Source organism: Diabrotica undecimpunctata, chromosome 7, assembly GCF_040954645.1.
Source record: "Diabrotica undecimpunctata isolate CICGRU chromosome 7, icDiaUnde3, whole genome shotgun sequence".
Taxonomy (NCBI): Eukaryota; Metazoa; Arthropoda; class Insecta; order Coleoptera; family Chrysomelidae; genus Diabrotica; species Diabrotica undecimpunctata.
In genome coordinates, this window is record NC_092809.1 from 74,237,747 (window position 1) to 74,247,658 (window position 9,912).

General features: G+C 35.9%; 1 protein-coding gene across 1 annotated transcript; it reads right to left on the reverse strand.

Annotated features, from left to right (window-relative positions):
* Nucleotides 1-1,343: 1,343 nt before the first annotated feature.
* LOC140446824 (meso-2,3-butanediol dehydrogenase-like) lies at nt 1,344-9,512 on the reverse strand. Its single transcript, XM_072539409.1, has 2 exons — nt 8,993-9,512; nt 1,344-1,732 (listed from the first exon to the last, which is right to left on the reverse strand). Exons 1-2 carry the CDS (start codon nt 9,444-9,446, stop codon nt 1,410-1,412), a joined length of 777 nt encoding a protein of 258 aa, XP_072395510.1. The 5' UTR covers nt 9,447-9,512; the 3' UTR covers nt 1,344-1,409.
* Nucleotides 9,513-9,912: the final 400 nt, after the last annotated feature.

A 9,912-nucleotide genomic window follows, 5' to 3' on the forward strand; every position in this document is an offset into this window, starting at 1 on the left:
TTCCTTATTTTCGTTTCTCAGCTCAGTCATCTGAGCGAGAAGGTCTTGGATTTGTTTATTTGCCTTTTCCTCGCGGATACGGCTTTCTCTTTTAGAGATTTGATCTGTTCCGTCAGTACATTGACCGACCTTAAAAGCTCATTGGCCTTTTCCCTTTCCGCCATTTCTCTGGCCTTTTTCTTTACTTCTTTTTTTTCTTGCCGATTTCGGCTCGGCTTCATTTTTGGAGACGTTGTCCACGACGGGTGGTGTCTCTACTACAGTTGGGGGCGGGGCTTCGCGTGATTCTGCGGCTGGGCTCGGCTCTTCCGTCGATGGCGTCCATCGTATTAACATCGTCATCGTGTCGATTTCGCTTTTTTCTTCCTCCGACTCGGCAGATAGAGTCATCGTCAGAAGATATCACGATTTCTATGTCATCGATCGAGCGGATTAGTCGATTCAATAAATTTATTATATAGCTCAATCGAGCTGCATCAGAGGGTTTGATGATTTGGTCATTCTCTTCTTCTTCTTGTGTTGTCACCTGCGTGACAACACTTTCTGGGGAGGGAATATCACTCATTTTGCCGTAAGGCAGTGAACAAATAGTTCATAAGATATAAGAAAATTTTACTTAGACGACTCTGTTTTTTTTCCACCGACTGACCGCTGTCAGTACGGCTTACTGGGTGCCGTCCCAGGTACCTCGCGGTAGTTCACTCCCTGTATTCACAGTGAGGGATCCTCTTCCTGTTTCTCACACCTAGGAGCAGGGGCCGTTTCTGTCCGACCTTGTCAAATGTCAAGGCCTTACAGTGTCATCCCTGACGACACACTGAGGTGATCCCGAATTCTTCGCAAACGCGAAGCTATTATAGCCTCCGCGAGGAGCCTATAAACAGCTCCTCGACGGTTTAACTAGTAACAACCTCGCATCCGCTTTTCGCTAATATGTAGGACAAGTGCCTATGCCACACTCAGTGTCTTACCCACCGGGAGCTAAAAAGCTCCGTTGACAATAGGTCAGTCGCCCCCACCTAAGCACGCTTCTCTCTTGAGCACGTCCGTACTGTTCGACTACTCGAGTCGAACTACACACTGACTCGAGATCCGAAATGTTGTTATTATTGCACTCAGTTATCCGGCACATGCGCATCATTAGTTACACTAATTCCAAAATTTCGCCTCTCATTGTTCTACTGTTCAATCTCTACCAATATTTTCATAGTATATCTTCAAAAAAGTTGGAAATTTAAATGTTTTAAGTTTTTGAAATATCCTGAATTAGCCTTAGGTGCACACCAATAGCCGACTCTCCCCTACGTAATATTGCTAGAGTTTAGAAAATATATAAAAATGAAAATATTTTCTTATTTTATTTATGTTTCATTATTTATACAATTAGTTTTTTATATAGCGTAGTTTGACTATCTTGGGCACATAATACCACGTCCTCCATCAATTCGGAAATTATTTCCAGTTACAAAACTACTGTCGGTACTAGCTAAAAATGTGATTCCTGCAGCCACTTCTTCAGAAGTACCTGCGCGTCCAAGAGCATGCGTGGTCCTACTTTTTTCCAAAAATGCTCTGTATTGATCATCGTCTAATCCAGATCGTTTGTGCAAGATGGTATCGATGACTCCTGGATTGACGCTGTTACATCTTACTTGTTTGGAAGCCAATTCCAAAGCAACACATCTAGTCAGCTGGTCCACTGCTGATTTGGAAATGCAATATGCCAGCACACCTAATAATAAAATGTTCTATGAATAATGACATTTAAAATAATTATAAAATATTAAACAAACAATAAATAAATTATGAATAAAATCACGTACCACAGTCAACAGTACGGAATCAATATAAACGTAAAGAACACTAAGCTCATGATGATCAACAAGGAAAAGATAACAGAAGGTCCCCTTTACTTCAATCAAACCTTAGTAGAAACCACGCTGGTTTCCAAACCACCACAATAGATAAACAATAGACCAACAACCAGGAGATAAGAGTGCGCATCGGAAAAACTAGATCCATTTTCAATCGGATGTGGGTCTTCTTCAGAAGCCACAATCTCTGTCTTGGTATAAAAGTAAGAATGCTACCATGCTACGTCTTTTCTAATATGTTTTATGGCGTAGAATCGTGGACTTTGAACGAAGCGTTTGAAATATAACTGTATCGGAGAATACTCAAAATACCATACTTCTGCCCGAATTACAATTGAAGAGGTCCTCAGAAGAATTAAGAAGAACCAAGAGATATTGAACAGCACCAAATCTAAAAAGCACTACAGTACTTCGGACACATTATGCGAAATGCCCTCCTACAAGTTATACTGCAGGGAAAAATATTTGAAAGGCGAGGTATAGGAAGAAGAACATCCTAGTTGAAGAACCTCAGAATCTGGTTCAACACATCATCTATGCAGCTTTTCCACATTGCTGCAGATAAGATAAATATTACAATAACGATCGTTAATATTCGTTACGGATAGACACATCAAGAAGAAAAAGAAATAAACATTTAATTTATAATATTGTCATTGTTTGATTCTAATATACAAATTGTTTGCCTGTTATTATGTACCATATACAAAAAGGGGGATAGATTGGCTGTGCAAATTACAGAGGTGTTGCTCTGTTGGCTACTTCTTGTTACAAAGTGTTTATTAGCCAGGATGCTAAGAGAAAGATTAAACAGATAATCTAGGTGAGTATCAGGTTGGTTTTAGAGTTAATAGATTAGTGACAGATCAGATTTTTACACTAAAAGAAATACAGACTACCTGCTCTAAACATTAGGTACTCCTTTATGTGCTGTGCATAGGTTTTAAACAAGCGTATGATTGGATACAAATGAAAAAAATGTTTGGAGCACTGAGCTCCTTGGTTAGGTTGCAAAACTGGTTAGGTTAGTAAGAATAACTTTGAATCGCACATAAAATCATGTGTATGGAGAAGATTCTCATCGGATAAATTTGAAGTGATCAGAGGTCTTAGACAAGGAGATCCGTTATCCACGGTGCTTTTTAATTTAGCATTGAAAACGATAATAAGAAATAACTGAGTTGAAACGACCGGATCATACTTCAACAATGAACATCAATGTCTGTCTTCGCTGATGATCTTACTATTCTAATAAAAACAAGAAAATAATTAAGAAATGTTATAAAAAGATTAGGAAAGGAGGCAAAATATTTTGACCTAGAAATAAAACAAGAAAAGTCAAAGTATATGATACTTGTAAATACAGAGCAAAAGACGGACAGTTTACTTTCATTCTGTGGGTTATTATAGAAGTGAAAGGTCAGGAAGAATGGGAACTAAATGGCAGATTGGCAAAGAGAAATAAAAATATGGGAAGCCTACGACCACTGATGTCATCCAAATATGTATCGAGAAAAAGTTAAGGATATATAAAATGGTACTAAGGCCCACAGTGACATATGGTAGTGAAATATGGACAATGAAAAAAGTAAATACAATACAATACAATATAATACAATACACAAAATAATTAAAAAAATTGTTTGTTTCCATTAAAAATAAGATCCATTAAAATGAGAATATCCATCAATACCCTACACCTTGTCCAAATATACGCTCCTACAACAGCTACACAAGAAGAAGACATCAACAAGTTCTATGGTCGTCTAGAAGAAACTATTAGGGCTATTCCTTATCGTGAACTAATCATAATTTTAGGAGACTTTAACGCCAAAGTAGGGTCATTTAATGAAAATATTGAAGGAGTGCTGAGCAAAAATGGACTGGGACAGAGAAATGAGAATGGCGACCGTTTAGTGGAGTTCTGTGAAGAACAACATCTTACAATTACAAACACGTTTTATCAACATCATCCACGGAGATTATACACATGGTACAGCCCAGATAGACGAACAAGAATGATTTCTTGATGACTACATCCTAATAAGATCAAGAAGGACGTCGTTGGCCATCAACTATAAAACATATCCTGGCACAAACTGTGGAAGCGATCATCAACTCCTGGTATTGAACGTTCGACTTCGTTTTAAAGTCCCCAAAAGAAGAACCCTAAGAAAAGTCATGTCTCTAAATCAATCAAAAATCAATGACTTCCAACAAAACCTAGAAGAGGCTCTTTCTTTAGACCAAGTAGATAGTGACCCTGAGAGAACTTAGATCTATCTCAAGAATAATATAATCGGGGCTGCAAAAGACTGTGAGACAGTGGTTTCCACATGCCGTAAGCTGTAGATATCCGATAATACGTGGACTGAAAGAAATCAAAAAACAGTGCCACAAAGACAAAGCTGATTACATCTCCCAAATATGCAAAGAGATAAAGGAACATGGCTGTCGAAAGTAACCGAGTAATTTATTTCAGAAGATCAAACTTCTTACCAGAGAATTTAAATCTCTGAGACGAAAGACTGAAGACGAAATATTGGAAACATGGCGAAACTACTGTGGCAAGCTATATAAAAATTAACGACGTACCAGCAGAAAATCAATGGCCCTCTAACTACCCTAGAGAACCTACTGTCTTATCGCTGAAGTCAAAGATGCAATTAAATCACTAAAGAGAAATAAATCACCAGGCATTGATTCAATACCAGGTGAAATATGACATATATTAGGTAACAAAGGATTACATATTATCCATTCTAGGTGTGTCGCTGTTTGGAATTTAGGAAAATGGCCATCTGATTGGTGTACCTCAATTTATATCCCTCGACACAAAAAAGGAACTACAACCAGATGTGAAAACTATCTCACACTGTCACTAATAACACATGCTAGTAAAATCTTGTTGCATATCATCAAAAACAGATTAAAAACCTATCTACATTACCAAATACCTCAGGAACAAGCGGGGTTTGTAAAGGGTAAAGGTACACGGGAACAAATCCTGAACCTGAGACAACTCATTGAAAAGTCTAGAGAATTTCAAGTACCAATAGATAAAAGGTAAGCTGGATAAATCTGTAGTCCATTTTAATAGAAATGGGCACACCAATCCACCTGGTGACACTTATTAAAAATCTGTACCAGTCCAATAAAGCAACAGTACGACTAGATCAGAAGTTCTTAAACCAATTCAAGACCGAGAGAGATGTCAGACAAGGATGTTGTTGTCACCTGACTCATTCAACATTTATGGTGAACATGTTATGAGGATGACTTTAGATGGATGGGCCGGTGGAGTAACAGTAGTTGGTATGAAAATCTCCAATTTAAAATTTGCTGATACACTTATAGCAGCAAATGAGCAAAAAATATTTAATCTCCTGCGAAGAGTTGAGTACGAAAGCAATAGAGTTGGTCTGAAATTCAACTGACTAACATGTTACAGGAATGCCAGATAGTGCACAGTTTTGTCTATCTCGGGTCTAGTATAACTAAAGATGGTAACTGTGAAGCAGAAGTTCGGAGCCATATTGGTATGACAAAAAATGCGATGAGTCGCTTAACTAAAGTTTGGAACGACAGATCTATATCTCAAAATATCAAGATCAATATCAAGATCTATATCTCAAAATATCAAGACTGGTGAATGCCCTTGTATTCTCAATATTTCTATACGGAGCAGAGACTTGGACTCTTAGCGGACGCGAGCGCCAAACAGCTTCGCTTGGACAGCTCATTTTCAAACGTTTCCATTTTAAACCAACTCGAGATTAAAAAAAGGGCTGTCCACAATATGTCTGCAACATATTCTATAATTTTTCGGTCGTGATTCGCAGAGGTGACGATAGTTTGGAGAGATTAATTGTTTCTGGAAACGTTCCGGGGAGAAGATCAAGAGGACGATCACCAACTAGATGGTCCGACCAAATTAGGAATTCAGCTGGAAACTCATTCTGCGAAGCTCTCAGAGCAGCCGAAGATAAAGACAAATGGAGAAAAATTGTTAGGAATATTGGAAGAAATCATCAATCAAGAAATCCTTAGTAATGGGAAAACGACAAGAGAGAGAGTTTGCTGCCAAGGGACGATTAATAATAGTTTAATACAGAGAAACCTTCATTTTAATATTTCCTTGGAAAAGGCAGTTATTCAGACAAATATTAGATTGAATGGAACTATGTTCAATAGATCAACACAAAGTTTACAAACGCGGCAAATTAACTAGCCCTTTTTGTAAACGAGGATAAAACCAAATAGATATTGGTTTTTAAAAACCCTCAAAATGTTTCAAGTTAGCAACTCAATCTTTGAGTAAGTCAAATAATTGACATATTTTAGTCCGCTAGTAAACACAACAAACACGACAAGCGACAAAGTAAAAAGAAACATCTGAGAAATGAAAACCTAAAACGTGCAGTAAAACTCAATATTTACAAGATATTATCAAGATCGGTTTTTATATATGGGGGTGAAACATGAACTTTATCCCAAAACGACGAGAGACTACTTGGTATTGATATCCTTGAGGGAAAAATATTTTTTAAAGTACCTGTATATCTTAGATATAACTTTGAATTATACAAGTTATACACAGCTCCAGATATTGTGAAATTTATTAAGGTACAGGGGCTAAAATGGGCTGGGCACATTACTAGGATATCAGATAATGAGTACACGAAGAGATATACATTATCACACTCTCTACTGAAAAAGTAAAGGACAACCGTGTAGAAGATGGATTGATGATGTAGAAGATGGCTCCAATATTCTAAGGGTCAGAAGATAAAGGAAAGTTGCTAAGAATCGACGGGAGTGGCGACTTCTCTGCCAGCAAGCCAAGATCTACAGAGGATCTACCAATGATGACAGACTGAGTTTTTAAAGACAGTTTACTAGAAATAGAATGTAATTTTAAATAAATAATACATGTAGGTATATATAAGAAACAACAATATTCATATCATATAACATAAACAATTTTTTACTTAAGTATATCAAGAAAGATCTCGTCACGAACTATTCCCATCATCGATGTGCGAATAAGCATATCTTCATTAAACCCTAATCAAGCCAAAGCCTAATCAAGCCAACAGTATGCTTAACATGGATTAACAACTCGTACCGTTATTGGTTAAGTAACCTTATCGGAAACCTGACGAAGAGGAGAAAATTGGTACAATTATTCAATTGTGATTGAAGATTGAGAATGACAGATATTAATGTAGACACAGAAGATTTAAAATTGAAACATTACAAAGTCCTTCCTATATCTTCGTTTAGAATGTATATATATATATATATATATATATATATATATATATATATAACTCAAAAAAAAATCAGTCAAAGCCTATCAGTTAAAAGTTACCCCGGTGATGACGTATCGTCAGATCATATTCCTGTTACTGGTAAATTTAGGTTTAGATTTAAAAAGGTTACAAAAAAGAATAGTTACAAAAAATGTGATATGAGAAGACTAAAAGATAAGGAAATAAAGGAGACCTTCGCACGAATTGTTTCAAAAAAGCTAAGTAACATGGAGCAAACACATGATCCAGAAGAATCACTCCAGAATATATGTGAAACCTTTAACAAAATCAGAGAAAAACAGTGAGGAAAAGAGGGAAAGTTAGATGAATGACAATATACTGCAACTCATAAAAGAAAGAAGAAAATCAAAGAATATCAAAAGAATGTATAAAAATATTCAGAGACAAATAAGAACCAAAATACGAAAGGCCAAAAAAAATTGGTTAAAAACACAGTGTGAAAAGATAGAGTTGTTAGAACAAAAACGCGACATATTTAATATGCATAAAAATATTAAAATAAGCAGATGGTCTTCAAAAATTCAACACAGCTAGCAAACTGCAAGATCAACAAGGGAACATCATCACAGATAAAAATCAAGAAATATGCATATGGACCAAATACATACAAGAAGTCTTTGATGATAATAGGTCCGAACAACCTTCGTCCTACATATGTAATGACCACTTACCAATCACATCAGATGAAGTGGAAAAAGCAATATCACAACTAAAAGATGGCAAAACTCCTGGACCTCACAATGCATATGCTGAACTCATAAAGCTATTTAACATCGACGGTACTCAATGACTAACAAAAATATTCAATGAGATATATTTAAACGAAGTAATACCAATATCATGGCTGAAGTCAACGTTTATTGCTCTACCAAAGAAAACAAAATCCGGATCCTGCAATGATTTCCGGACCATCAGATTAATGAGCCACATTTTAAAGTTATTTCTAAAAATCATACATCAAAGGATATAATAGACTATGGAAAGAAAAAATCAGCCGTACACAATTTGGTTTTCGAAATGCATTGCCATATTTGTGAATGCTTCATTGATTACCATAAAGCATTTGATATAGTAGATATTAACATATATTGATTTAAATACCTGTGATCTAAGAATTATTAGCAATTTTTACTGGAATCAAACATCGTTTATCCGTTCAGAGGCAGGAGAATCCAATAATATCAAAATCAAACGTGGGGTCGGACAGGGATGTATACTATCACCCTTGCTGTTTAAGATATACTCTGAGGAAATCTTAGGAAAGAAGGAGTAGAAGTTGTTGAAGCCGGAATTCGAATTAATGGAAAATGTATTAATAACATCAGATACGCCAATGACACGGTGGAATTCATCCACCATTAAGAATGCAAAAAGGAAAAGAGTTGTTAACCACAATATAAACAGCCAAAATTGAATATCTCGGTCACATCATGAGGAACAGCAAAAGATAAGGGTTGCTGCAATTAATTCTCCAAGGAAAAGTAGAAGGAAAACGAGAACTGGGAAGGCCAAGAATTTCCTGGCTGAAAAATCTACATACGTGGTTCAACACAACAACCACAAATCTTTTCAGAGCCGCAGTTTGCGAAATACAGATTGCTATGATGGTCGCCAACATTCAAAACGGATAGGCACTACAAGAAGAAGAAAAAAAAACATGAAGGAGAATATAACAGTTTCGACAATTAAGAGAATAATTTCTCTGAAATACAGAATAGTTAACCAAATCTGCAAGTCACATTATACAAAGATATATAACGAATGGCAAAAGGATATACTCACCTGGAAAAGCTCTTAATCCAGTAACGCTGCTAATATTTACGATGGCTCCTTGTGTTTTAATCAAATGAGGCGTACAAACTCTAATCATTTCAAACATAGCTCTAACGTTAATATTCATCACTCTATCAAACATTTCCAAAGTTGTATTTTCGATCGAGCCATTTTGCAAAATTCCAGCTGCGTTTACCAAAACATCAATCTTTCCAAAATGTTTTATGGTTTGATTAACGACATGTTCAATTTGTTTGGAATCTGTCAAATCACATTCGATCACCAAAGGCTTAGAGTATTTAGAAATCTCAGCTACAACTTCATCGATTGCATCTCCTGGAATATTCTTGTGTGCGATGGCTACACTTGCTCCCAGTCGCCCAAAACGTTTGGCTGTAGCTCCACCCAAACCAGAACTACCTCCGCTAACTAGAACAACTTTGCCACTAAAAGAAATAGACATTGTTGTTTATTAATCAGTAAAATTATATCTTAACAAAAACTTTGCAAACAATACAATACTATTGACAGGAACTATGAAGTATATATATAGTATAAATGATAATGATTACAATAATTTCAAGTGTTTTTTACAAGGCGGTCTTTTTAAAGCTACAAATTTTGTCAATTAGTTTATTTACTTATACTTTAAATATTTATTTAGCAATTAAAAATAATAGACAACAAAAATCTTTCTTAATAGTTCTTGTTTTAGACTAGGTTTAGTCAGACCCCATGCAAGAGAAAATAAATAGAAAACTAAAAGGCTATACGAGTACAGACGAATATATGTGAATGCTCAATTTTAATTCATCTTTGCACAAATGCTAAAGTTGTATTTGGTAATAAAACTGAAACTATATTTATGTTTACACGCACATACAAAATAAAGTAAATCTCAGAATTAGGTGAGATGAGATTCCGGAGCA

What these genes read in the sequence shown, in the direction of transcription:
- LOC140446824 (XM_072539409.1), bottom strand. Translation starts at nt 9,446, where the DNA reads ATGTCTATTTCTTTTAGTGGCAAAGTTGTTCTAGTTAGCGGAGGTAGT. An exon ending in TGGATTAAGAGCTTTTCCAG is followed by an intron (nt 1,733 to 8,992) that starts GTGAGTATATCC and finishes TTTTATTATTAG; the next exon opens with GTGTGCTGGCATATTGCATT.